At 40.9% G+C, this 27,571-nt stretch overlaps 3 protein-coding genes and 1 non-coding gene across 6 annotated transcripts in view; 3 read left to right on the forward strand and 1 right to left on the reverse strand.

The window, feature by feature from the left end:
- The first annotated feature begins 8,001 nt into the window (after window positions 1–8,001).
- Window positions 8,002–8,134, forward strand: LOC136176140 (small nucleolar RNA SNORA1). The gene has a single exon (XR_010664516.1). It is a non-coding gene; the product is annotated as a small nucleolar RNA SNORA1 (small nucleolar RNA).
- Window positions 8,135–8,444: 310 nt separating this feature from the next.
- Window positions 8,445–13,261, reverse strand: CFAP68 (cilia and flagella associated protein 68). Its single transcript, XM_065944515.1, has 4 exons — window positions 12,914–13,261; window positions 10,663–10,893; window positions 9,886–9,952; window positions 8,445–9,719 (listed from the first exon to the last, which is right to left on the reverse strand). Exons 1-4 carry the CDS (start codon window positions 12,953–12,955, stop codon window positions 9,550–9,552), a joined length of 510 nt encoding a protein of 169 aa, XP_065800587.1. The 5' UTR covers window positions 12,956–13,261; the 3' UTR covers window positions 8,445–9,549.
- A 144-nt stretch (window positions 13,262–13,405) lies between these two features.
- Window positions 13,406–19,964, forward strand: FDXACB1 (ferredoxin-fold anticodon binding domain containing 1). 2 transcript variants are annotated; one of them, XM_065944240.1, is made up of 5 exons: window positions 13,406–13,589; window positions 14,063–14,219; window positions 15,086–15,289; window positions 15,442–15,600; window positions 16,510–19,964. In XM_065944240.1, the coding sequence occupies exons 1-5, from the start codon at window positions 13,418–13,420 to the stop codon at window positions 17,690–17,692; spliced, it is 1,875 nt and encodes a 624-aa protein (XP_065800312.1). In that variant the 5' UTR covers window positions 13,406–13,417; the 3' UTR covers window positions 17,693–19,964. The 2 variants fall into 2 exon arrangements, with proteins under 2 accessions (XP_065800312.1, XP_065800313.1); XM_065944241.1 differs by lacking the exon at window positions 15,442–15,600.
- A 1,708-nt stretch (window positions 19,965–21,672) lies between these two features.
- The window catches only part of ALG9 (ALG9 alpha-1,2-mannosyltransferase), a 114,200-nt gene continuing 108,301 nt past the window's right edge, over window positions 21,673–27,571 (forward strand). For both annotated transcript variants that reach the window (XM_065945015.1, XM_065945016.1), the window contains exons 1-3: window positions 21,673–21,877; window positions 22,939–23,077; window positions 23,911–24,045. In XM_065945015.1, the coding sequence (XP_065801087.1) occupies window positions 21,747–21,877; window positions 22,939–23,077; window positions 23,911–24,045 (405 nt within the window). In that variant the 5' untranslated portion in view covers window positions 21,673–21,746. The remainder of the gene's footprint in view (window positions 21,878–22,938; window positions 23,078–23,910; window positions 24,046–27,571) is intronic.

Raw genomic sequence — 27,571 nt, forward strand, 5'->3', positions numbered from 1 at the left:
CTACTTTACAATAACACCGCTGCTTCACTTTTGTGAGTCTAGACAAACTTCTGATTCAATTAATGAAAACAGCCCTGGTATAAATGCTTACAAAAGACTCATTTTTTCTGCAGCCGCTTGCAGCTGATTTCTGATTTCTCACAAGGATTCTTTCCTTCACAAAGCCTACGGTTTGGGGACTGGTCATGCTACTAAAATAAGATACATGAAACAATTGCCAAAAGTTTTCAAGATGCAGGAGTGTGGAGTAGAACAATATACATTGCAAATTTACTCAGGCTCAAAGTGTTTCCTCTTAAAAAAACAGCTCCCCGATGGGTCTGAAATGCCGTGATCTAGCCAGAAGTCAGATTTCTCTATACTCAGAGCCAATTTTTATGGCTGTATAGCAGACACTGTTGGTACCTAAGTAGCCTATTTACCAGCGTCAGTCTTGCCAACAGAACCCCAGATTGGTTTAGGTATCCACTATATTCTTCCTAGCCATGTGCTTCAGAAGAATGAAAGGTTCATCCAAGCTCCACCCAGATCAACCATGGAAACTCTCTTCCTTCCGTCAAGATTAGGCTTGAAAGGGCTACGACCCAATTATGGCCAATGAGATGCTCATAGAAAAACTTTTTACCTTTTAAAAAGACTCTCCAAAAGGAGAGAGTGAGGGAGGGAAGGGGGAATGAGAGAGATGGAACAGAGAAAGAGATTGAGTTATCTTCCTCTCCATGATGGAGCACAAGAATGTGATAGAATGCTGTAGCCATCTTGAAACTATGAGCGAGCATCCATGATAACTGATGATAGCTGAGCAAGAGGATGGTAAGACTCCAAGACCTTGATGGGCCACTGAATTGCTAACCTGGTGAACTCTCGAGCTTCCTTACTTCAGAATGTATTATGTCTCCTGTTTGTCTAAATTATTTTGAGGTGGGTTTTATGTTACTGGTATGCAAAAACACCTTAACTGATGGAGGCTGAATTAAACAGTGTGAAAAACTGAAAAATGCTCTGGAAACCAAGTGTCAGCTTTAGTCATTCTAGTGCATATTACCAGATTTCTCAAGCAGAAATAGTCTTAATGATTTGATCTTAAATGAATCATATTTTGTCTATTAGAGTATAGTATTTATGTTTCTGAAAAATTTGTACAGGGTTGCCTTTTTTATTATTACCATCCCCAAGTTAGTCTACCCTTTTTATTGCTATTTTTTTCCAGACCACATGTTTGGCTATAGCTGTTTGTTCACTGTTATTCGTATAGGACTTTTCTAGGCCAGCATATTTGAAGGATTTTTCTTTAGCTTTATAGTTAGCTCATCCATAATTCTACTTCATTCTCTATGTCTGAATTTTGCCAGAAGTTTGTTGAGGCAATTTTAATTAGCATTTATTTTGTTTGTTAATGTTAGCTAACATTTATTGAGCACTTACTATTAGGTATGGACTGTGTTAAGTACTTTACCTTTTTTTTTAAACTATCATTTTCAAAGAATAGATTTGGGAAATCGGTATATAGTAGGTATATATAATTTCAATAAGATATATAAATTCGGTTTGATTTCCACTTAGAAACCAAATGGAAGTTTTGCCTAAGGGTTTGGGAATGATACACATGTTCGTGCTTAGAAAAATCCTTTTCTATTTGAAATTTCACAATTTATTTTAATATTACCCTGGATTTGATCTTTGATCTGAAGATTTACAATCACCATTCACAATTATTTGAGTGCCTACTATGTGCTAGCTACAAAAATAACACATATTTTTTGCCCTAATACAAGAGTGGAAGGGAGGGCACACAAAAAGACACACCTTTTTAGGATTCTATGATGTCCACTCAAAATGTCTGCTCTGGGGACCCTTAAGAGGAGTATCTACCTTGGACATAGAAGGAATCCTACAACAGTTGAGATGCAGACATGAAGAACAGACTTGTGGACACAGTGGGGAAAGGTGAGGGAGGGACGAATTCAAAGAGTAACACTGAAACATACACATTACCATATGTAAAACAGCTAGCTAGTGAGAATTTGTTGTATGATGCAGGGAGCTCTGTGACAACCTAGAGGGGTGGGATGGGGTGGGAGGAGGGAGAGAGGTTCAAGAGGGAGGGGACATATACCCACGACTGATTATGTTGCTGTATGGTAGAAACTAATATATTGTAAAGCAATTATCTTCCAATTGAAAATAAATAAACATTTTTAAAAAGTAATCTTGGAGACAGTTATCCCTGACCAAAATTATTTAACAGCTTTATTGAGATACTTACTAGTCACTTACTATACTATTCACCCATTGAAAGTGCATAATTTAATGATTTATTTATATTCATAGTTGTATATCCATCACCACAATCAGTTTTAGGATATTTCATTAGTCAAGATGGTAACTTATCACCTTCCAATGACATCACTCAAGCCCTAAGCAACCTTTAATCTACTTTCTGTCTCTATATATTTGGACAATTAATGTAGTGGAATAATACAATATCTAGCCCCTTGTGACTAGCTTCTTTTACTCAGCAGAATGTTCTGAAATTCCCTCCAGATGGTTGCATGTATCAATACTTCACTCTTTTTATTGATAAACAATATTTCTTTACATGAATCTATGGCATTTTATTTACCTATTCATCAGTTGATAGACATTTGATTTACTTCCACTTTTTTTCTACTATGAATAATGCTGTTATGAACAGTCATGTACTAGTTATTGTGTGGACATATGTCTTCATTTTTCTTGAGCATATATCTAGGAGTGGAATTGCTGTTTGTTTGCTTTAAAAATTTTTTTTTTGCATTTATTTTTATTAGTTGGAGGCTAATTATTTTACAATATTGTAGTGGGTTTTGCCATACATTGACATGAATCAGCTATGGATTTACATGTGTTCCCCATCCTGAACCCCCCTCCCATCTCCCTCCCCATCCCATCCCTCTGGGTCATCCCAGTGCACTTTAGCCCCGAGCACTTCTCTCATGCATCCAACCTGGACTGGCGATCTGTTTCACACTTGATAATATACATGAAGACATACAGATGGCTAACAAACACATGAAAAGATGCTCAACATCACTCATTATCAGAGAAATGCAAATCAAAACCACAATGAGGTACCATTACAGGCCAGTCAGAATGACTGCTATCCAAAAGTCTACAAGCAATAAATGCTGGAGAGGGTGTGGAGAAAAGGGAACCCTCTTACACTGTTGGTGGGAATGCAAACTAGCACAGCCACTATGGAGAACAGTGTGGAGATTTCTTAAAAAACTCGAAACAGAACTGCCATATGACCCAGCAATCCCACTCCTGGGCATACACACCGAGGAAACCAGATCTGAAAGAGACATATGTACCCCAATGTTCATCGCATCACTGTTTACAACAGTCAGGACATGGAAGCAACCTAGATGCCCATCAGCAGACGAATGGATAAGAAAGCTGTGGTACACATACATTAATGGAATATTGCATCAGTTCTAATGAGATGTATAAAACTGGAGCCCATTATACAGAGTGAAGTAAGCCAGAAAGATAAACACCAATACAGTATACTAACGCATATATATGCAATTTAGAAAGATGGTAACGATAACCCTATATGCAAGACAGAAAGAGAGACACAGATGTATAGAGCAGACTTTTGGACTCTATGGGAGAAGGCGAGGGTGGGATGATCTGAGGATACTGCTGTATTATATATAACTTTCCATCTAACCCTTTGAGACTATATTCCAAGGCAGCTGCCCACTTAAAATTCCCACCAGCAGTGTAGGTGGGTTTTGATTTCTTGATATCCTCACCAACAATTATCATTATCTGTTTGGTTATAGCCATCCAAGTGGGTGTCTCACTGATTTTTTATAGGTTTATAGGGCTTAGTAAGGTTAAGAGGGAAGAAAATGCATCTAGAAGGGAGAACAGCATGAAGTGCCTAGGCAGGAGCACTGGATATACGAGAAGGAATATGGCAGATGAAAAAGAGTCAGAGAGTAGAGAAACCATGGCTAAGGAGTTTGAAATTTATTTTGAAGGCTATAAAAGTCGGTGAAAGATTTTAACCAAGTGAGTAGCATGATCAACTCTGCAGTTTTAGACTCAATCTGGGAATGGTATAGTGATTGAAAAATAGGGACTGAAATAGAAAATAGAGACATCAACCAAAAGAATAAGAATAAGAAGTAATGGGAAAGTGGAATACGGTAAAGGTGACAGAGATGTAAAAAAGAGGGACATAATAGCAGAGGGAACTCCGCTCAATGTTATGTGGCAGCCTGGATGGGAGGGGAGCTTGAGGAAGAATGGATACATGCACCTGTGTGGCTGAGTCCCTTTGCTATTCACCTGAAGCCATCACAACATTGTTAGCTGGCTATATGCCAACACAAAATAAAAGTTAAAAAAGAGGGACATAATCAAGACATAATGTGTGGACAGAATTTACAGGGCTCGGTGTCTGTTTGAATGGGAAGGATGAGAAAGAGGGATATAAAATAATTCCTTGCTTTCTGTTTTTAACAACTGTGTGAACTTATTATGCAATATATTAATATAATAGTAAAAATAAGAAAGAGTAGTTAAGACACATTAAAAATTCACCAAGATATGAAATATATAAGAAGGAAAAGTTTGAGACTGAAGATTATGAATTCAGCTTCAGGTTTCAGGAAATTACCTCAACCTGATATGAAAAACCCATAACCAACATCATACTCAATGGTGAAGATTTAAAGTCTTTCTTCTAAGACTAGGATCAAGACAGGGATATCTACTTTCATCACTTCTATTCAAAATATTTTTGCAAGCTCTAGCCAGAGGCAAGAAAAAGAAAAGCATCTAAATTGGAGAGAAAAAAAGCAGAACTGTCTCTATTTACGAAAGACAAGATCATACATGCATAAAACCCTAAAGATTTCACCAAAAAAATCATTAGAACTAATAAACAAGTTTAGCAATATTGCAGGATATACAACCAACACATACAAATCAGTTGCATTTCTATACACTAACAATGAATAATAAAAAAGGAAATTAAGAAAACAATTTCATTTATAGTAGCATCAAAAAGAATAAAATACATAGAATAACTTCAACTAAGGAGGCAAAAAACTTGTACATTAAAAAGTAAATGATATTGCTAAAGTAAAGAAGACAGAAATGGAAAGTCATCTATGTTCATGGATTGGAAGGCTTAATACTGTTAAGAAATTAATACTAGCTAAAGTGACCTACAGATTCAAAACAATTCTTATCAAAATTCCAATATATTTTTTGCAGAGGTAGAAAATTCCACCCTAAAATTCACATGAGATCTCAGAGAGCCCTAAAATAGACAAAACCATCTTGAAAAAGAGGAACAAACTTGGAAGATTCACACTTTCTGATTTCAAAGCTTATTACAAAACTACAATAATTTTAAAAGTGTGGTATTAGCATAAAGGCAGACATAGACCAAGGAAAAGAATAGAGAGCCCCAAAATAATCCCTCACAAATACAGTCAAATGATTACTGACAAACATATCAAGACCATTTAACAGGAAAAGGACAGTCTTTTCAACACACGGTGCTGGGAAAGCTGTATATCCATGTGCAAAAGAATGAAATTAGACCCTTACCTTACATAATACACAAACATTAACTCAAAGAGAATCAAACACCTAATCATAAGAGCTTAGAAGAAAACATAGACAGTTTCATGACATTGACTTTAGCAATGATTTATTGGATATGACACCAAAAGCAATAAAAAAAAACCAGATAAATTCAACTTCATAAAAATTGAAAACTTTTGTATATCTATCAAAGGACACTAACAAGGGAATGAAAGAACCCAAAGAGTGATATTTACAAATCATATAATAGTTGATTATAGAGATTAATATCCAAAATATATAAAGATACATAAAGAATATCTACAATTCAACAACAGAAAAGCAAACAACCCAGTTCAAAAATGCGCAAAGCAGTGGTAAAGAATCTGCCTGCCAATGCAGGAGACACAGGTTCAAGCTCTTGTCTGGGAAGACCTCTACATGCTGTGAAACAGTTAAGCCTGTGCACCACAAATATTGAGCCAGTACTCTAGAGCCCGGGAACCGCACTATTGAGCCCTTGCACTGCAACTATTGAAGCCCATGTGTTGTAAAGCCTGTGCTCAGCAAAAAGAGAAGCTCCTGCAATAAGACTGTGCACTGCAACTAAAGAGTAGCCCCAACATGACGCAACTAGAGAAAAGCCTGTGCAGCAGCAAAGACCCAAGACCCAGCACAGCCAAAAAACAAATCAATAAAATTATTTTAAAAATGGAACAAAGGACTTGAATAAACATTTCTCCACAGACAACATACAAATAACTGAGAAGCACATGAAAAGATGCTCAAGACCACTGGCCATGAGGAAAATACAAATCAAAGCCAGGAGAGACCATTTTACACCCACCAGGATGGCTACTATCAAATTAGAACGAACAGACAAAACACCAGAGAATATGTCTTGGTAACGACGTGGGGAAACTGGAACCCTTGTGTATTCATTACCAGTGGGAATGTAAAAAAGTGCAGCCACTGTGGGAAACTGTGGCATTTCCAAACTGTTAAATAGAATTACCATATGATGTGGCAATTCCACTTATGTATGGGTACATGCCCAAAATAATCGAAAGCAGGGATTCGAACAAGTATCTGTGCACCAATGTTCATAGCTTCCCTGGTGGCTCAGGGATTCTCCTGGTAAAGATTCCAACCCACCTGCCATGCGGGACACACCTGGGTCCGATCCCTGGGTTGAGAAGATCTCCTGGAGGAGGGCATGGCAACCCACTCCAGTGTTCTTGTCTGGAGAATCACCGTGGGCAGACGAGCCTGGTGGGCTGCAGTCCATGGAGTCTCAGAGTCAGACAACATCAAGCAACTAAACACAGACACAGCACAGCGATACTCACTGCAGCAGCAGCCACACTACCCGCAAGATGAAAACACCCCAAGTGTCTACTGACAAGCGAACAGAGAAGTAAAATGGGGTATCATCCAAGAGACGTCTTAGAAAGGACACATGCTGTACCATGGATGAAACTTGAAAACAAACTAAGTGAAATAAAGCAGAGACAAAAAGAAAAATACTGTATGATTCCACTTACAGGAGGTACCTAGAAGAGGCAAATTCATAGAGACAGAAAAGAGAATAGAGGTTACCAGGGACAGGAGAAGAGGGGAATGAGGAATTGTTGATTAACTGGTATAGAGTTTCAGTTTGTAATGATGAAAAAGTTCTGGAAACGGTGGTGACGGTTGCACAACACTGTGCATGTATTTAATGCCACTGAATTGTATACTTAAAAACAGTTAAAATGGTACATTTTATATTTTATCACAATAAAAAATGCACTGGATACCTAGGGAGTAGGATAGACACATAACATATAAACTTAAAACATGTGTCTATAAAATATTCATACTGCAAAATATACACCAATGAATTATTAATATTAGTAAGAGATAATAATTCAAATTCTATAGTTGATCAAACAATACAGTGCCATCAAACAATACAATTTCCATCAACATCCTAGCTATCTTTTAGTGGAACTTGGCAAATTGATTCTAAAATGTACATGGAAATGCAAAGGATCAAAAACAGTTAAGGTGCTCTTCCAGAAAGACAAAGTAAAACAATTTGATCTACTGGATGTTAAGACTTATACAATTACCATAATTAAGATAGTGAGGTAATTAAGGCATTATACCTAAGATGGGATTAAATAAAAAACAAGTTAGGCTAATGGAATATAATAGAGAGCCCAGAAACAGACCCAAGTATACACAGATAGTTGATTTATATTAAAAATGACTTTGATGAGCAGTGAAGAAAGTATGGTCTTTTTAATAACTAACATGAGGACAACTGGAGAGCCATACAGAAATAAACAAAACTTAGTCACTACCTAACATCATTTACAACATAAATTCCATATTCATACCTGTTTCAAAAAATAATGAAGGTTTGAAAGCCTCATTCTACTGAAAATGGGCACTTGTTCATGGTGTCCATAAACTGTTAATGTGGCTACATTGAGAACACAGGTTTTGCTTCCATCCCTGTAGCTTTATTGCAGTGGTGACAATGAGACCTGTAACATTTTTTGCTAGGCTCGTGAGTAAAAACTGGATATAATATGGCTTTTCAATATTAGGAATGATGAAGGAATAAACACCAATGTACTTGCTATATTTAACTTCTAGGATCCTATAGTGAACTGCTTGAGGAAATTGGATCTTAAAGATTACAGGTGGCAAACTTTGAAGTGCACTCCACTGAAGATCAGAGAGGCCCAACTAAAACAACTGTGGCATCACAGCTGTGGATTGAGCAGAACTTTTTGTAGGGCTGCCTTGAAGATGGCAACTTTGGAGGAATTATGATGACTGGCAGTGGAAAGAATCAGGACGTGTGAAAATCCTTAAAAATTTATTGACTTAAATAACTTTGCCTATGTTATGAATAAAAAGAAACCTTTTGCAGAAAAAAAAAATAATGAAGGTTTGGGAGGTAATATATGGGAACTACCTCCCATATATTACATTGTCATCTTAAATAGGAGATTAAAAAAAAAAAGGAATGTACTGATGTTAAGACTATTGCCTCCAAGTGTTCAACACCCTAAGCTATTCACAATCTTTTCTCAATTGTAGCCAGTTCCTCACAATGAAAGACCCGTCTTAAACCGGCTGAATCATCCCAAATTCCTAAAAATACCCTACCCTGAGTCATCCCAAATTCCTAAAAGTATCCTACCCTAACATCACCTTTCTGAATCATTACCAAGACTGTGTCAAGCTGAGGTTCTTCCTTGTCATAGGTTTAATAAACAACTCAGCTTTGTCTGATCAGCAGTTTTCTTTGGCAATCTTTGTCAGGGAGTCAAAAATTGAGTCTTTATCTTTTTGAGATATAAACTGAAATATTTATGGATGAGATTATATAATTTCAGAGAAAAATTTAAAAATAGAGAAAGTAAATAGGGATACATAAGATTGGTCATCGATTGTTGAAGCTGGGTAATGGTACATGTGAGTTCATTATACTACTCTATTTTTTTATGTTTCAAATTTTCCATATTAATAAAAATAGTTATATTTCTTCTTCTGGTCATTAAGAGGGGATATTCATTAGGGTGATAGTAAATATAACTTATCTGACCATGACTACCAGGCTCACATCCAGAAAGCATCTAGCCAAATGTAGCCTAAGTCAGGATGGATTTTACAGCTCTGCCCCTCGTGGAAGGCAGGGAAGAGCAGAGGGGTTGTAGATTTGAAAGAAATAACTCTTTTCAATGCTGTCCTACTACACCCGTAATGTAGACTAAGAGTAAATATAATTAACTTAAATTTGACATTTCTTGGTTTAAAAAAGTGGGGGTAGAGAATATTTGTTGGGCTTTATTTATTCAGAGAGTAAAAGTGTGCTGCAGTCAGCTAAATTCTTAGTTGTGCTTAGAATGGGCTCCCTCCTACATTCTACACTGGAAAAATGAAACTTATTCTTTCTTAGAATCATGGACTCTGAAACCGGCAGTTGCTAGGATTCCACACACACACAGAGTGATGATCAATTTGAGGCTCTGAATAACTACTCATGTAGACTGACTTTTCTGTGCACTTGTATGGAGGAGGAACCAGCTCAGGTTGATGTCCTGGGAACCAGTGAGGCTCTCGCTTAAACCCTGAGGGAAGAAAAAAGAGGAGTCTTAGTAAGTAATCTCTGTTATTTCTGAGCGAATATGCAGGGAAACCTGTCAAAGCTGAGAAAAGAGAGAAATCATTCACTCATTTAAGTTTTCTTTGTGTTCCTTCTGAGGTGATAAGAATTAAAAAGAATAGGTCACCTACTATGGGTTGAAAGTGGCCTTCTGTTGTTGTAGCTTGTATCATATGTTGTTTCAAAGTAGTGTCCAAACTGGAAAGAAAAGGGAGTAGTTCAAAAATATAGGTGTCTATAGCCAAAGCTGGGAAATAAAGGACACAATGGCATAAATTCTAGCAGCCTCTATAATATTTTAGATTGACTAGAGATTTATACATGTCATTAACCTATATCCTACCAATCTTTATATCCTGTGTATGTTTGTTTAGGAGATTTCAGGGCAAGATGAAGATAAATGGCAAATCTAGCTGGCAGGGACCAGAGGAGAAACTTACCTGAATCAGAAGACATTATATAAATATTTCTGTAGACTAATGAAGTCCAAAGAAAAGCAAGAGAAAAAGCATGATGCTCATCCTTTTATTACCTTGCGGTTGTTTAGTGGCTAAGTCATGTCTAACTCTTTGTAACCCAATGGACTATAGCCCGCCAGGTTCCCCTGTCCGTGGGGTTTCCCAGGCAAGAATACTGGAGTGGGTTGCCATTTCCTTCTCCAGGGGATCTTCCCGACCCAGGGACTGAACCTGCATCTCCTGTCTTGCAGGCGGATTCTTTACCACCAAGCCACCTGGGAAGCCTTACAATAACATAATATTCAGCTTGATAGTAAAGTGGGATAACCATTCACTAAACAGAAGCCTGAAAGATCTCAGCATTGGAAGTTATCAGATTCCTGTTTCTCAAATGGCCATTGCTATTTCTTTTGCTAACAGAAGAAAACAAAGAAGAGAAAGTTCAATTACCTGGGAAGGCAAGGGTTTGGGCTGCACGATATTCTTTATGTCATATCTTTCCTGGTTCCAGTTGCCCATCAAGGTACGGTTTGAATAGGCATCTTCATTAGTGTTGCATCTCCATCCATACTGGAAAAACTTGGACATATCATTCCAATCCGTCCATACTTCAGCATGGCCATTTGCGTTAATGAGGCTGCCATAGTGTGGGTTTGTAAGGAAACAGGCAAGGACCTGTCTCTGGAAAAAGGTGGCAATAGAAAAGTTTGTTGCACAAACCAGAGAGCAGAAAGCATATCCCTTTCTCTTGGCCAAGCATAAGTACACCTTCTAAAGATCTAGACTTTCCTCTCAGTTTAATAGTTATCGTCCTGTTTCCTTCCAAGTTCATAAATTCTTTGACCTACCCTCTCAATCAGCAGTAGTAGATGACTAAATAGATTAAATGCACCCACCCAAAAGGTAAGAGAACTTCAGTACCCTAATACTATTGGATAACTAGAAAATATTCTGGTGATTTTGAGGTGTAAGAATGTAAGGAATAAGTACTGCTATCATCGAAGAGAAGAGAGAGAAGTGAGAGCTGGATAACTAGATAATACGATAGATCAATGATCAACAAAATGATGGTTTCCTTCCTTTCCGCCCAGCTCAAATGCCACATCTTAGGATACAGCGTTCCCTTTTCATGATGCCTTACCTCAAGTTAACTTCTTTCAACTGTCTCACAGAGAACTTTATCTTCACACTTCTATATATCCATAACTTTATACCACATGTTAGAGTTCTTCAAGGAAGTGTGGAATCTTTTACACTGAACTATGCATCCCTTGAGGACAAGATCTGTCACTTTTTCATTACTGCACCCTCTCCCTCTGTATACCCTCCCAATCAATAGTAATTTGCACATATCAGATAACCAATGTCTGAATTTCAACTTTTTGGATAAGGAATCAAAAGCCTAACCATTTCTAATTTTGGTTAAAAGTTCAGTCTGGTTCCTTGGCTTAGGAGCAAGACAATACCTTCTCTGAAGATGAATACTTTGAAGTTGAGGAGCTTGTGATTGAAGATTTTATAGCAGAGTAACAGCAAACCTTACTCTGACATTCCATATTCTTTAAAAGAAGAGATGACACTAAACCTGGCCTTCCCAGTTCACCAGGCAAAGAAAGAATTTAGATCACCCAGATCACCAGGTGGCCATGATTTGGTAGTCATCACCCACCCACCTTTCCACAGCTAGAGACAAAGCCAACACTGTAAGTTTAAAGGTAACTGCCCGCATGTCATGGGCCTTTGTGAAGACAGATGCATGCACTTATGTCAACAAACAGCATGACCACTAAGAGCAGTTGATCCCACAAAGTCCAACAGGCCAAGGACTCAGACTGCAGATCAAGATGACAGTGTCCCTGGGGCTGTTAAGGACAGACATCCCCACCCACTTAGTTGTCCAAACCTGAAACCTGGGGCTTATCTTTGATTCTTGGTTTCTCTTTCAACTCCCTTACATCTATTCAATCACTAGGTCTTGTTGATTTTTGAATCAGTGCACTACCCTCCATCTCCACTACCAAGTTTCAATTCAGATCACTATCAGCCCTAGTCTCCATTACTGCAGTAGCCTTCTATCTGGACTCCTTGCCACCAACCTTGCTCTTCTCCTATCCTTTCTCCATAGGAAAGCATAATTTTTGAAAATGAAAATCTAATTGTGTCATCTCCCTACTTAAAAATCTTTCAGTGGCTGGCCACTGGTTTCAGAGTAAGGTTCAGGCTGTAAAAAATGCCTACATGATCTGGTCCCTGCTTTTCAGTCTCATCTGTTATGCACTCTCCCTCAGACTACATTTCAGTCAAACTCAGCTACTGTGTTTTTCCATCATGCTTTTGCATTTATTGTTACTTCTGCCTTTTCAGTCCTCCTGACTCAGGTAAGGTGTAGTCCCCCCGCCCCCACTTCCCTGAGCTTTCAACTCAGGTGCACTTCATCCACGAAATCTTTCCACTCCATCCCCAAACTTGGTAAGGGTCCTCTTCAGTGTGCTCCTCAGCGACCTGAATAACTCCATTCATGGTACTGCATCTCACTATAGCAGAATTGTCTCTTTCGTCGTGCATCCTCCACCACACTACAAGCTCAGAGAAGTCATAGGCCACATCCTGTTCCTCCATATATCGAACAGCCTTCATAGGCCTGGGGCATAACAGACACTCAACACTTTTTGAATGCATAAAAGGTAGGGGAAAGAAGCACCTGGAAAAACTCCGAATAACAACGATAATCTGTTGCAGTCATGTCGGATGAGATGAAGGCTGTTACAAAATCCTCTGAGTCAGGATGCAGAACACAGCACCATCTCTCCTTGGCCTCAGCCCGGCCCTGCTTCCTTCACTCAGAACTCACTTCACCTTCGACCTGTTCCCCCTCCACCCCTCCCCCACCCCCGAGGCTAGTGACTGCTCAAGACCCTCAGGCAGGTGTGACGAAGTCGCTCAGGGCCGCCCTTGGGCTCAAAAGCATTTAACACTTCCGATGGGGTGAGGGAGTGAGGGAGCTGGGTGGCCGGAGTCTCGCTCTTGCTCTCATGGCTATTTTCCTACTCGGGACGTCGCGACCCCAGTTTGTCAAGACAACCAGACGCTGTTACGCGTCATCAACCAGCTACGTGTGAATAGGTGGGGCCACAAGAGACTCGCGAAGGAAGTGACGTAAAAAAAGAGCGCCTCGGAGAACTTGAGACGGGAGCACGTGGGGGCCATGGCCCCGCGGCGCCTCCTGTTGGTTGGGGAGGGGAATTTCTCTTTTGCCGTCGCTTTGAGTGAGACCCTGGATCCAAACACCAGCCTAACCGCCACCTGTCCCCAGCGCCCAGCGGACCTGGCCCAGGATCTGGTGGCCCAAGAGAACCTACAACGCCTGCGCGAGCGAGGTAGCGAAGCCCAGCCCTCTACGAAGCCCCGCCCAGCTGTGGCGCCCCCCAAAGTGGAAAGGGTGGGAACACTGGGGATTCAGGGAACTTGGCCGTTGCTCCTGGTCTTCCACGGGGCTTCCCAGGTGGCTCTAGTGGTAAAGAACCCGCCTGCCAATGCAAGAGTCGTAACGAGATGAGGGTTCGATCCCTGGGTGGGGAAGATCCCCTGGAGAAGGGCATGGCACCCTATTGCAGTATCCTTGCCTGGAGAATCACTTGGACAGTGGAGCCTGGCCGGCTACAGTCCATAAGGTCTCAAAGAGTCTGACTGGACCAAGGCGACTTCGCACACACTCACTTCATCTTCCCATGGACATTTACAGACAACCTGCTGTGTGCCTGGACTTGGGCTGTTTTGCACCTTGTGTTAGGGAGGGTTTTTCTCTTGTGACATGGCTTTATCACATCCTTCTGTCTATATTTCGTGCCAGGTAACGAGGTACGCTTCGGTGTGGACTGCACCCACCTGGCAGATGCCTTTGAACCGCAAGACAGAGAATTTGATCTAATTTATTTTAACTTTCCGCACTGCGGGCGCAAAGCTGGAGTAGCTAAGAACAGGGAACTGCTTGCCAAGTTTTTCCGGAGGTGAGGAGAGCTGAGCACTCACAAGTGAAATGTTTTTAAGATGTACATTGCATAGTTCCTGCACTCAGACATGTTAGTGTGGGAAATAGGACATATAAGAGAACGTGTTGCTCCAAAGTAACCCACAGTCTAGTTGGAGAGGCAGACGTTTAACCCTAAATGCTAAGTACAAGTGCAAACATGTACTATTGGGCCTTAAAAGGGAGGATCGCCTATTTTTGATAATGCAAAATGATAGTAGCCAGTATAAACTAATTTAGGAGCCAAACTATCTGCATTCAAATCCCCACCCACCACTTAAGAGCTTTGTGGGTTTTGTGATTGTTTACTTGATCCTAATTTGCTTTTGATTCCTCATCCGTAAACGGAAGATATTAACATAACTACCTCATACAATTATTGTGAACTTAAAACAGTGCTTTATACTATTATACCAAAACATGAAACATAGTTATCATGAAACTTTGCACAGAGGCAGTATTTTAAGTTAGTCTTTCAAGTACAAGTAAAATTTTAACAAGCAGGAGGGGAGTGGAACGGACAGCTTTCTAAATGGGAAAGAACAGCCTGATCACTGAATCACATCTAGGAATTTTATAGACATTGACTTTTCAATGAAATATAGGTGAACAATAGCAATGTGAAGCTGGATAACTTTCTGGTCAGCCCCTAGTATTAGTTACGAGTTGAGCATTGAGTTTAAATTCTTACTTACTTCCAGCTCCTTTTTTTGCATGTTTGAAGTCTTAATAGATCTTTGCAAATAGATATGATTGGATTTTAATTATCTCACAGACAAACCATATATATACAGCTAACTCCTACTTGTTTCTGGTAAATGATTGGTGTTTCCTTATCCCCTTTAGCTGTGCAGATGTTCTTGCAGAGGACGGAGAAATCCATGTGGCATTATGTAGAGGACAAGGTGGGACTCCTGCTGATAAGCCAATGAGAGAATGGCACAACAGTTGGCAAGTGGTTGCTATGGCTGCTCTGGGGGGATTCATTTTAAGTGATGTGCATCCCTTCAGCTGTGAGGCTGTGCCAGGGTACAAGTGCACTGGATATAGGTAGGTAATAATAGAGATCTAAGCTTTTTCCATGTCTTTCACTACTGATAAAAAACCCCATTGACACTTTTTCTTGCTAATTTCTTGATTCAGTCTTTAGGATTAATTGCTTTCTTTAACAGTGACAGACTCAATGACTGCTATTTTGCCAGGAGTCAAGATAAGTCCTTTCATATAGAAGGTGCCTTGAACCATATCTTCACCTGGAGCTTACCCTTTGAAAGTTTGCAACCAAGAATCTGTAGGATCAAACTGGGTGACCAGTTTTTTTCTTTTCTGGAACCAGAAGTACTCATAGGAAAACTGAACAGGTAACCTGATTTTACCAGAAACGTAAATAATCAGCCAGTCATACATTGAATGGATGCTACATTAATTGTTAACGATGTTGTGCTGTGAATACTTATAAGTCTGACCTACACAGCCTCTTTATAATTAATATTTTTCATATTATCTGCAAATATCTTATTATATCACTTATATGTGAAATCTAAAAAAAAAAAGGTACAAAACAGAAATAGTTACAGATGTAGAGTACAAACTTACAGTTCTAAAGGGTCGGGGGGTATAAACTGGGAGACTGGGACTGGCTGACACATATTTCTGTATATAAAATATGTAACTAATAAGGACCTGCTGTATAGCACAAGGAACGCTACTCAGTACTCTGTAATGGCCTATATAGAAAAAGAATCTAAAAAAATGAGTGGATAGATGGGACTTCCCAGGTGGTGTTAGTGGTAAGGAATCCATCTGCTAATGCAGGAGATGCAAGAATCATGATTTCGATCCCTGGGTTGGGAAGAGCCTCTGGAGTAGGAAATGGCAACTCATTCCAGTATTCTTGCCCGGAAAATCCCATAGATAGAGGAGCCTGGTGGGCTATAGTCCATGGGGCTGCAAAGAGTCAAGACAGAACTGAGCACAGCAAAGCATGTGTATATGTATAACTGATCTGTACATGTGAAACTAAAGGCAATATTTTAAATCAACTATACTCCAGTAAATTAAAAAAAATTATCATAGTTTCTGGTATATTATAGGCTGTCAGAATTCTGAAACACATGCTCTCTCTCTTTATAGTAGATGATTTCTTTGTTTCCTTTTTGGATCAACTAAAGGATAATTCTTTTTATTGAGCTATTCTTTTTAATTCTAGCTACGTTACAATAATGTATAATTTTAAGTTTAAAAAGTTCTTTTTGTGTGTGTTTAAACAGGGGCTTCCTAGAAGCACCTTCATGTCATCCTATCAAGACCATAAACGAGAAACTCATTGCTGAATTAGGGAAAGCTTTTCCTCTAAAAAGGCTGAAGTGTTCTTCCCCTTTGCTGCCACAAGAAGACGCCAGTGTTCTCACATCCCACAACCCTGACATCCTATCAACTGCCTTTTGGGTTGGTTTCCATGAAGATAACTCAACTTTTGAGTCCCTGACTAGTGGGACAACACAAGACATGGAGGACTTTGTAGTGTCATTTTCAGAACTCAGCATTCCCAAGAGCCCTAGAAGAGACAGGAAGGAAGAAGCTCATGGAGGACCGTATGGCCAGGCCAAGGTCTGCCTCAGACCTTCTCTTCTGGTTTATGTCCAGGCTGTAATCCAAGCACCAGACTTTCTCCCTGGCTTTCTGTACATCCTCAGTGGACCTGTCTTTCAGAGGTGCTGCATCTCACCTTTCACAATGCCAGCATTTCACGAGACTTTGTATATCCTTGGATTTAATAAAAATCTGAAGGATAGCTATCTTCAATCACTACTGGATCATCTGAAGGGCATTCTAGACAACCTTCTGACCCAGACATGGCTGGAGGGCTCTGAGCTGAGCAGTTCAGTGGAATTTGTCTTTCAACCAACTGGGGAAAGATATATGATTACTGTTAAGTCTCAAAATTTTGGCCCAGATTGTGTTAAGGACCTGATTATTGGGTCTGTTACCACATCTGCTACAAGCGTGATACACAAGGACCAGTGTTTTGTGTGTGTGTCTATGAACTTGGACCTCTTAGCCATGCTTGTCTGGGGTATCTCCGATTGGAGGATGCTGTGGACCTCTGATAGTCGTTTCCTAAAGAATTTTGCCCCTGGAAAAATAGAACCCTTTAAAAGCTATTCCCTGTATCCTCCATACTATGTGCATGATATTAGTTTTTGGTTAGATGAAAAGAAAATATTTGATGAAGTTGAGTTTCACACTCTGGCTCGAGCAGTGTCCCAGGACACCATTATATCCATACAATTCCTTAGTCGTTTTCAGCATCCAAAGACTGAACAGGTCAGCCTCTGCTATAGACTGACCTACCAGGCCTGTGACAAGGCCCTGAGCCAGCAACAGGTAGCATCAATGCAGTCCCAGCTTAGGAAGGAGATTCAGCAACGACTCCATGTGACACCTCGGTAGTTTAGTAAACTCATCTCTGCATAGTGATCCTTGTGGGTGTGGGTGGAAAAAGACCAACTTGTACACTGTAGTTCTTTCTGGACTTTTTGTTTGTCTTGTAAAAATCTACTTTGTAAAAGATTGGTTAATTGAGAGGCTTCCCTGGTGGTCCAGTGGTTAAGAATCCCCCTCACAGAGCAGGGGACAAGGGTTTGATCCCTGGTCGGAGAACTGAGATCCCACCTGACTCAGAGCAACTAAGCCTCGTGCTGTGATTACTGAACTGTCACTCCAGAGCCTGTGTGCCAGAACTAGAGTCTGAGCGCTACAAGGAAACAGCCTGCGAGTGACGATCCTCAGTGGCACAACTAAGACCCGATGCAGCCAAATAAAACTTTAAAAATTTAAAGATTGGTTGTTTGGCTCGAAAGATACCTGTGGCTCAGTCACTGAGACTATAATGTGATTGGTGACCTTCAGAGGTGTGCAATATTTTGATCATGAGTAATGACAGGGAAACAAAACAGCATATTAAACACTAGATGCTATCATTATGAAGAGGCAGTAAAACTTCAGTGTCTCCTCAAATATATTTATAAATATATTTTTCGCAATGTCAATTCCTCTTCCTTAACTCTACCGTATCATCTCTCTAAGAATCAACTGAGAGTGGTTTTTAAAGTTAGACCATTTATTAGCTTGGATAAGTTGTAAGTGCTTCATATTATTTTTGGTATCATCATCATGTTTATTCTGTGGTTGACTGCTGTTAAAGTCATGGAACTAAATAAGTGTCAGATTTAGAGTTCACATTTGGATCTGTCTGACTCTAAAGCCCATGTTCTTTCTGCCAACTTTCTGTTACTTTACTTTTCTTTCCTTGGGTTTCAACAGTAATCTCTCAACTGTGATTAACTCTAAACTTTGCTCCCCTAGATTTTGGGGCTTTCTGTTGTATCTCTGAAGGACATTGGGAGATTGGCCCAGCCCAGGACTCTGCAGAATGGGGTGCCCTAATGTGAATTAATGTGTGCTCCTGTTAATACCTAGGCTCTGCTGATTGGAATTATAGTGTAAATTCTGTGAAGGAAATCACTGTCTTGTTTATTCTTCTTTTAAGTTTCTGTTTTTATTTTTTGTAACTGAAGTATAATTGATTTCAAATGTCATTTATTCTTGTATTTGGACAAGAGCATGTGGATAGGTAAGAACTGAAAGAAACAAATTAGTTTATTATAATAATGCAAACAAGATATGATGGCGACCTGGACCTGGGTGGTAAAAAGTGTTTGGACTGGGAAATAATTCAAAGGACCCACTGATAAATATATGTGCATGCACAAATATTCTGGAGTTAGAGAAATAGAGGAATCAAACAATCCCTAGTTTTTTGATCCAAGCAACTAGGAGAATAGAAGTATCTTTAATTGGAGTAGGAAAACTGGCATGGGAGTAAGTTTAGGTAGTGAATCAAGGGATCTCTTAAGGACGCATGTATTGCTTGGCTCTCCACATAGACTTTAAACTACTTGAGGGCAGAGGTGGCTCAATGGTAAAGAATCCATCTGCCAATGTGGGAGACGACAGAGACCGGGGTTCGATCCCTGGGTTGGGAAGATATCCTGGAAAAATAAGTGGCAACCCACTCCAGTACTCTTACCTGGGAAATCCCAAGGACAGGAGCCTGGTGGACTACAGTTCATGGGGTCACAAAGAGTCGGATATGACTTAGCAACTGGGCGTGCATAGAAAGACAATGTGACGTCATAGTTTCTCCCAACCCCAATAGTGCTTAGTACACGTGAAACCAAGCACGACCCTCCAGGGCCTTCCTGGGAGACCCCTCCACCTCTTTCATGCCTGCCGCCTCTTGTTTGTAGAAAAGCTTTAGCCTCCTAGGCCTTCCCTGAGTTCCAAAGGTTTATTTTTTTGTTTGTTTTGGCTGCACAGCAGGTGGGTTCTTAATTCCAAGGGTAGAACCCACACCCCTTGCAGTTGAAGTGCAGAGTCTTCACCACTGGACCGCCAGGGAAGTCCACCAAAGAGCAGATTTGATGGAATGAAAAATGAGAATATGCAGAAACAAATCAGTCATGCGAGACAATAATAGTTTAGCTTTCCAAAAGAAAAAGTACCTCTAGTTCCTCCTCAAGGGCTATAGATAATATTTTGAGTCATATCCTTGTGTGTTTTATCGATTCTAAACCCCCACCAGATGGAAGAAGTTAATTGCATGTTGATCACCAGGACATAGACCCCAGGAGGTTGTTGAGGCTAACTCCTGAAATACCACCTGTTAACGTCATCACCAACCAATCAAGGACGTCCATGAGCTGCTCATGAACATCTCAACTGTTTCTCTCACCTTGCCTTTACTATTTTTTTTTTTCTTCACCTTGCCTTTAAAATACCTCCCCTGAAAGGCTTGGGGGAGTTTAGGTCTTTTGAGCATGAGCTGCCCATTCTCCTTGCAGTAAACACTGTACTTTGCTTCAACAAAGCCCAATGTTGGTACATTTTTTCTGCGCGCAGGTGGGCAGACCCACGTTTGGTTTGGCATCACTTGGATGAGGAATCATTTGAGCTGGATCTTAAAACAAGGGCAGGGATGTGATGGGATGATTGTTAGGCAAGGAGGGCATGTGTTCCAGGACATGAGCAGAGGTATAGATAAGGAAGTATCCTGGGTCCTTCACAGGCTAGTTAGTTGAAACATGAAGTGTGTATAGGAAAGTAGTGGGAGATGAGATTCGAAAAGTAGGTTGAAGCTGGAGTTAGTTCATGAAAGCCCGCAAATGCTGTAATAAGAAGTGTGTGCTTTATTTTGTAGGCAATAGGGAAAATCTGGTAATCTTTGATTAAGGAAGGGACACAGAAGTATTTTAGAAAGTTAATTGGACAGTGTTGCACAGGATCAATTTGAGATGGGAGATCCCTGTAAGGATGCTGTTGTAGTGGTCTTGGGTAGAGTCAGGGAGGGGCCTGACTAGAGTGAAATGAAAAAGAGGTGGATGTATGAAATAGATGAGGATGTCTGAATTTGGTAACTAGTAATTTCATGTGGGAATCGAGCAATAGGATCAGTCTCCATTAATACTTGGAAATTTTTAGTATGAAGTCATAACTTGGGATCCTGTCAAGTTTCTTCTTCCCTCTATGACCTTGTTTTAGTTACTGGTATGGAGCTCCCCAGGGCAGACAGAGTTCCGTGACTGGGGGAGCGGGCAGAGTGTCAGAAACAGATGAATGACCCGAGTCAGCGGCGTGGTATCATCAAGTTGCCTGTGAAGAAATGTATGAAATCAAGAGCTTTTTCCTGATCTCCTGGTTGGAAGAACACAGGCTTTGTAGTAAGACCTGGGTTGGAATATGTCTCCACCACTTGTTTAGCTATGCAAACTTGGGCCTCAGTTTCCTTTTTGGTAAGATAAGGTGGTTGTATTAAATTTTAAAAGGATGAAATATAGTAAATGCTTACCATAATGTTGTAGTAGCAATGGCAATGACTGACATCTTATTGAATTTGCTGCACAGAATTTCTTCAGCCTTTCACTTTTCTTCTAATTCTGTATTCTGCTATTAGGACTTTGTCTCTCTGAAGCAGTTAATTCGCTACAGGCTGTCCCTATTACTTGCCAAAATACAGAGGACAAGGTGTCGGTGATCTTAAAAGAACTTTCTCTTTGATAGACGGCTGTGTTATGATTTTTAACTGAGTACCTATGTATTCCACGTGGAGTTGTTTTAATCACTTTCTATTTGTGCTTTCTTTTAAACGGATGCTGAAGGACAGTGTTTGTAGGAGAGTGAAGAATGCTAAGAAGTGAAGGAAGTGAAGAGAGAATTAGGGAAAGGGGGGCATGCCCAGAGTTACAAGTTACTTGGAAGGGATAACGATCGCATTTCTTTTCTACTCGGATTTGCCCCAGTTGGTCCAGAAGCGCTGTAGTTTAGTCGTTTCTGCGCATGTCGAGGTCTTTTGCCCCTCGGCGGACACCGTTGCCAGACCCGGCAATGTCTCCGCGCTCGTCGCTTTCGTAGAGTGCGGAGTTCTACCTTTTTTCCCACGCTTGCCATGGCGAGCCGAGGGGCCCGGCAGCGCCTGAAGGGAAGCGGGGGCAGCGGCGGGGACACGGCCTCGGCCGCCGACAAACTGCGGGAGCTGCTGTGCAGCCGGGAGGCGGGCAGCGCGGAGCCGCGGCCCGAGTAGGTGTGCGGGCGCGGCGGGGGCGTGGCCGGGCGGCGCGGGGCTGCGGCGGGCAGGGTCCTGCCGGCGCGGGGCGGGAGGGCCCGCAGCCGCTTCACCGCGCGCCTTCTGCGGGCCGGGTGCACGCTGGGGCTTACATGAGACCCCCCAGTGCGGGCCCGTGCTGCTAGTGAAGAAACCTGGAGTGCAGGTCTGGGCGGCTTCCGCCCCAGGCCCAGGATTAGTTGGCGAGAGCAAAGAGCACCTTGTATGGCTGGATGTTTCTTAGAGCTTCAGTCCCCCCAGAGTCTCGGCCCTTTATCTTCTGTGTGGGGCCCACCACCCTCCACACCGGTAGCCTCCTCTCTCTCCAAACTGGGGGGCTACAGGTTAAGACTGCGCCAGGGAGCTGTCAGCGAATGAAATTGGAGGACACGGTGATGTCCTTTGCACACAGTAGCCTCTGGACATTTGAACAAACCGGGGAATGAATAAAAGCCATGTAAAGTAATGACCTTGTTAGGAAAAGAAAGGGGAGAAGGAAATGGCAACCCACTCCTGTATTCTTCCCTGGAGGATCCCGAGGACAGGGGAGCCTGGTGGGCCGCTGTCCATAGGGTCGCACAGAATCGGACACGACTGAAACGACTTAGCATGCATGCATGCATTGGAGAAGAAATGGCAACCCACTCCGGTATTCTTGCCTGGAGAATCCCAGGGACAGAGGAGTCTGGTGGGCTGCCGTCTGTGGGGTCGCACAGAGTCGGACACGACCGAAGCGACTTAGCAGCAGCAGCAGGAAAAGAGAAAAAACGAACGCAAGCTTGTGGCCATCAAGTGAGCGATTTGTTGCTTTGGGATAAGCAGAGTGTCACAGATGCCAAACAAGAAGTGGACGTAATGACTAACGTTTATTAAGGTCTTAATTCGTTCTTCACTTATTCTTTGCAGAACAATTAACGGTAACCCTTTTAGTTGACTAACTCAAGTGCTTTGGTGTCTCTTGCGTGTTGTCGTTTTTGTCTAGTTTTAGTCCTTCTAGTTAGCATGTCCTTCCTATCACATACTTGTTTCTGAGCAGGTTATCTGGGAACAAAGCCGGACAAGTCTGGGCACCTGAAGGGTCTACGGCTTTCAAGTGTCTGCTCTCAGCAAGGTTATGTGCTGCCCTCTTGAGCAACATCTCGGACTGTGATGAAACTTTCAACTACTGGGAGCCAGTAGGTGATTTCTTTAGTTTTCTCTTTTTGTTCTCAATTTCACTGCCTGGGTCCTTGTTATTAATCAGGATACAAATGATATGCAAGTGTGATTACTAGTGAAATAACTTTATTTTCACTTCTGTATTCTAAGCTGATGATTTACCTACTATTGAAGGGTATAGGAATTTGGCAGTTACACAAAACAATATAATATGTAATTTTCTTAAAACATTTTAAAAATCAAAATAATATTTTGAGGTAGTTTAAAAATATTAAGTGCAAAGAAAAAGCAGTAGCTCTGTTTTCCACATCTTGTGTACAAACACCTGTCCCCAGAGGCAACCACTTTCTTTAAATTTTTTGACTTTTTTTCTACTGATGTGTACTAAAATAAATAATGTTACTGTATACTATGCCTATGTTGCTGTTTCTTGATTTATACATTTATAAGTCTGTTGGACACTCTTTTATAGGAAATTCAGAGGTGAAATTTTCTGATCACATTTTGCATAAAAAATAAATGCTTAGTGTAGGTCGTTTTAGGAAAATATAAGATGTCAAGCTTTCCTGTTTTGTCTAAAGAGTATTAAAAAAATAATAAGTAGAGGATAAAATCTGAGCTTTCAATGTTTGGCCAAACGATAGTCTTACAAGATTGATAATATCTTAATATTTCAGTATTGGGTCATTTTGATTCTTATCCATCCATTAGTTGCAAATCTTGTTGACAGTTTCAGCATTTTTGTGTACTTTTGTCTAGTTAATATTTTTGCTTAGAAACTTTACCTGCATCCTCGTAACAAGAATTTTTGGCCAATATGATTCTGAATCCATTCATTTTGTACTTTCAGACACACTACCTCATCTATGGGAAGGGGTTTCAGACTTGGGAATATTCCCCAGCTTATGCCATTCGCTCGTATGCTTACCTGTTGCTTCATGCCTGGCCAGCTGCGTTTCATGCGAGAATTTTGCAGACGAATAAGGTAAGAACAGGCCGACTTGGAAGCAGTCACAATAGATGAAGAGGTGGGCAAGTCTCTGGGACAGTTCTGTGAAAAAGACAAAACGTATTGGTTATTAGGACTTTTTTGGGAAGAAGAATCGTTTATTTATTCATTATTCAACAACTATTAATGGAGCAACTTGCATTTGGCAGATACTTTGTTAAGTGCTGTGAGTGTAACAGTGATCAAACCCCTCCCTCATGAAATCCAGTGAGGAAGACGAACATGGAACAAGTAATTATAAATGCAGTGGGTCTTGGAGGAAGAGTACAATGTGTGATAGGTTAGCATGTTAGGAGAGCTTAATGTAAATAAAATACTGAAGGATAATTAGGAGTTAACCGAGACCTAACCTGATTACCTTTCAGAAATTTGACTATAATGTCTTTAGTGTGGATTTCTTTGGGTTTATCCTGTTTGGAGTTTATTCAACTTCTTCAAATTTTAGGCTTATGTGTTTTGCAAATGTGGGAAGATTTTAACTGTTACTATTTTTTTTAGTAGTTTTTCAATCTTGCCATGTTTCTCCTGTCCTGAGACTCCAATGATGTGGATGTTAGATCTTTTATTATAGTCTCATGGGTCCCTGAAGCTCTCTTCACTTTTTTTTTTTTTCCCCAATCTGTTTTCTCTCTGTTCAGATTGAACAATTTCTATCTTAGGTTTTCCAGTTCACCAACACTTTCTTCTGTCCCCTCCGTTCTGCTGTTGAGTCTATCCATTGAGCTTTTATTTTGATTATTGTATTTTACCAGTTCTAAAATTTCCATTTGATTTTCCTTTTTATCTTCTGCTTATTTACTGAGACTCTATTTTTCATTTGTTCCTAGCGTGTTTTTAATTGCTTGTTGAAGTATTTTTACAATGGCTCCTCTAAAACTTTGTCAGATAATTCTAATATCTCATCTTGTTTCAGGTATCTATCAATTGACTTTTTCCCTTCAGGTTGAGATTTTCCTGTTTGACAAACAATATTCAGTTCAAACTTGGACATTTTGGGTATTACAGTATGAGACTCTGGATCTTATTCATGGGCCTAGCAAACTTCCTCTGCACTATTCTGCTTTTCTTATTTAAGCCCCTCTTTTAGCCGGCTTCTTTTGATACCAGTACAGCAAGAAAAAGGAGAGGGTTCTCCACCTTGTTACTGCCAGTTGGGCCTTGAGGTTCGAGTTCCTCAGTGGTCCTCCACAGATACCACCCTAGTGGTCAGGGTAGATATGCCTCATTACTGCTAGCTTTGGGGGAAGCAGAGTCCAAGATCTCCAAGTGATCCCCACTGACACTGTGGTGGGAGAGGAAGCTCCTTACCCTTACAAGGAGTCCTTATCTCCCACCTGACCTTTGATGGTGTGAGTGGAAGTGACGCCACATTTTTTTCTGGACTGCTTGGCTGGATTAGAGTGGTTATTGTCTAAAAGTTTTCTTTCTTGCTAGGCTACCCCTTTCTTGGTTGTTGAGCAGGCCTTGGTTGTTGTTTTTTTTTACGTCTGTGTACATTGGCATTTCTAGTTTCCAACGTCTTTAGTTCCAAATCTGGAACATAGAAGACCAGAAGGAAACCCAGGGAACTTACCACCATATTGTTCCTCAGGTCCCAAAGTCCCTAGCCAATAGGTTTGATGCTTGGAGGAGAGCATGAGTGGTAGAGTGGATTAGATGAGACTGAGAGATAGGAAGAGGCCAGATTTACACAACACCTGCTAGGCTTTAGGCAGTTAGATTTTCTTTTTTTTTCCAACTGTATTATGAAACCATCAAAAATTTTTGACAGAGGAGAGACATGATTGTATTTCCTTTTTAGAAAAATCAGAAAGGTAGCATCTGTAGAGAGTGGTAGAACTCTGTCTGTCTATCCCTGCTGCTGCTAAGTCACTTCAGTCGTGTCCGACTCTGTGCGACCCTATAGACAGCAGCCCACCAGGCTCCACTGTCCCTGGGATTCTCGGGGCAAGAACACTGGCGTGGGTTGCCATTTCCTTCTCCAATGCATGAAAGTGAAAAGTGAAAGTGAAGTCGCTCAGTTGTGTCCGACTCTTTGTGACCCCATGGACTGCCGCCTACCAGGCTCCTCCATCCGTGGGATTTTCCAGGCAAGAGTACTGGAGTGGGTCCCCATTGCCTTAACTAGTATCAAATTTCTGATTTTTTTGAACTTATTTGTCAAAGGAAAGATATACAGAAAGAGAGACTTAGTAGCAAAATAACAATGCATGTGTGCCTGCATCCTCAGTCACTTCAGTTGTGTCCGATTCTTTGTAACCCTGTGGACTGTAGTCCACCAAGCTCCTCTGTCTACGGGTTTCTTCAGGCAAGAATACTGGACTGGGTTACCATGCCCTCCTCCAGGGCATCTTCACAGCCGGGGGATCAAACTCATGTCTCTTGCTCTCCTGCATTGCAGGCAGATTCTTAACCCACTGAGCCACCTGGGAAGCTCCATAGAGAAATAATGACATGCAGAGCTTAAAAATTCCATTTCCACTTGGATTTCCACTATCACTTCTAATTGTAGCTTCTAGAGTCCCAACTGGAGCATCATAATTCAGAGTAGAAAAGGGTAGATTGTTACTGAAAGACAGTGTAGTTCAGTTCAGTCGAAGTCGTGTCCAACTCTTTGCAACCCCATGGACTGCAACACGCCAGGCCTCCCTATCCATCACCGACTCCCGGAGTTCACCCAAACTGATGTCCATCGAGTCGGTGATGCCATCCAACCATCTCATCCTCTATCATCCCCATCTCCTTCAATCTTTTCCATCATAAGGGTCTTTTCAAATGAGTTAGTTCTTCGAATCAGGTGGCCAAAGTATTGGAGTTTTAGCTTTAGCATTAGTCCTTCCAGTGAATATTCAGGACTGATTTCCTTTAGGATGGACCAGTTGGATCTCCTTGCTTTCCATGGGACTCTCGAGAGTCTTCTCCAACACCACAGTTCAAAAGCATCAATTCTTCGGTGCTCAGCTTTCTTTATAGTCCAACTCTCACATCCATACATGACTACTGGAAAAACCATAGCTTTGACTAGATGGACCTTTGTTGACAAAGTAATGTCTCTGCTTTTTAATAAGCTGTCTAGTTTGGTCATAACTTTTCTTCCAAGGAGCAAGCATCTTTTAATGTTATGGCTGCAGTCACCATCTGCAGGGATTTTGGAGCCCCCAAAAATAAAGTCTGTCACTGTTTCCGCTGTTTCCCCATCTATTTGCCATGAAGTGATGGGACCAGATGCCATGATCTTAGTTTTCTGAATGCTGTTTTAAGCCAACTTTTTCACTCTCCTCTTTCACTTTCATCAAGAGGCTCTTTAGTTCTTCTTCCCTTTCTGCCATAAAGGTGGTGTCATCTGCATATCTGAGGTTATTGATATTTCTGCCAGCAGTCTTGATTCCAGCTTGTGCTTCATCCAGCCTAGCATTTCTCATGATGTACTCTGCATATAAGTTAAATAAGCAGAGTGACAATATACAGGCTTGATGTACTCCTTTTCCGATTTGGAATTAGT

The sequence above is a fragment of the Muntiacus reevesi genome, chromosome 9, assembly GCF_963930625.1.
Source record: "Muntiacus reevesi chromosome 9, mMunRee1.1, whole genome shotgun sequence".
NCBI classification, from domain to species: Eukaryota; Metazoa; Chordata; class Mammalia; order Artiodactyla; family Cervidae; genus Muntiacus; species Muntiacus reevesi.

What these genes read in the sequence shown, in the direction of transcription:
- FDXACB1 (XM_065944240.1), top strand. Translation starts at nt 13,418, where the DNA reads ATGGCCCCGCGGCGCCTCCTGTTGGTTGGGGAGGGGAATTTCTCTTTT. An exon ending in ACAACGCCTGCGCGAGCGAG is followed by an intron (nt 13,590 to 14,062) that starts GTAGCGAAGCCC and finishes ATTTCGTGCCAG; the next exon opens with GTAACGAGGTACGCTTCGGT. An exon ending in TACAAGTGCACTGGATATAG is followed by an intron (nt 15,290 to 15,441) that starts GTAGGTAATAAT and finishes CTATTTTGCCAG; the next exon opens with GAGTCAAGATAAGTCCTTTC.
- CFAP68 (XM_065944515.1), bottom strand. Translation starts at nt 12,955, where the DNA reads ATGACTGCAACAGATTATCGTTGTTATTCGGAGTTTTTCCAG. An exon ending in GTTATTCGGAGTTTTTCCAG is followed by an intron (nt 10,894 to 12,913) that starts GTGCTTCTTTCC and finishes ACCTTTTTCCAG; the next exon opens with AGACAGGTCCTTGCCTGTTT. An exon ending in CCAAACCCTTGCCTTCCCAG is followed by an intron (nt 9,953 to 10,662) that starts GTAATTGAACTT and finishes TTTTCTTTCCAG; the next exon opens with TTTGGACACTACTTTGAAAC.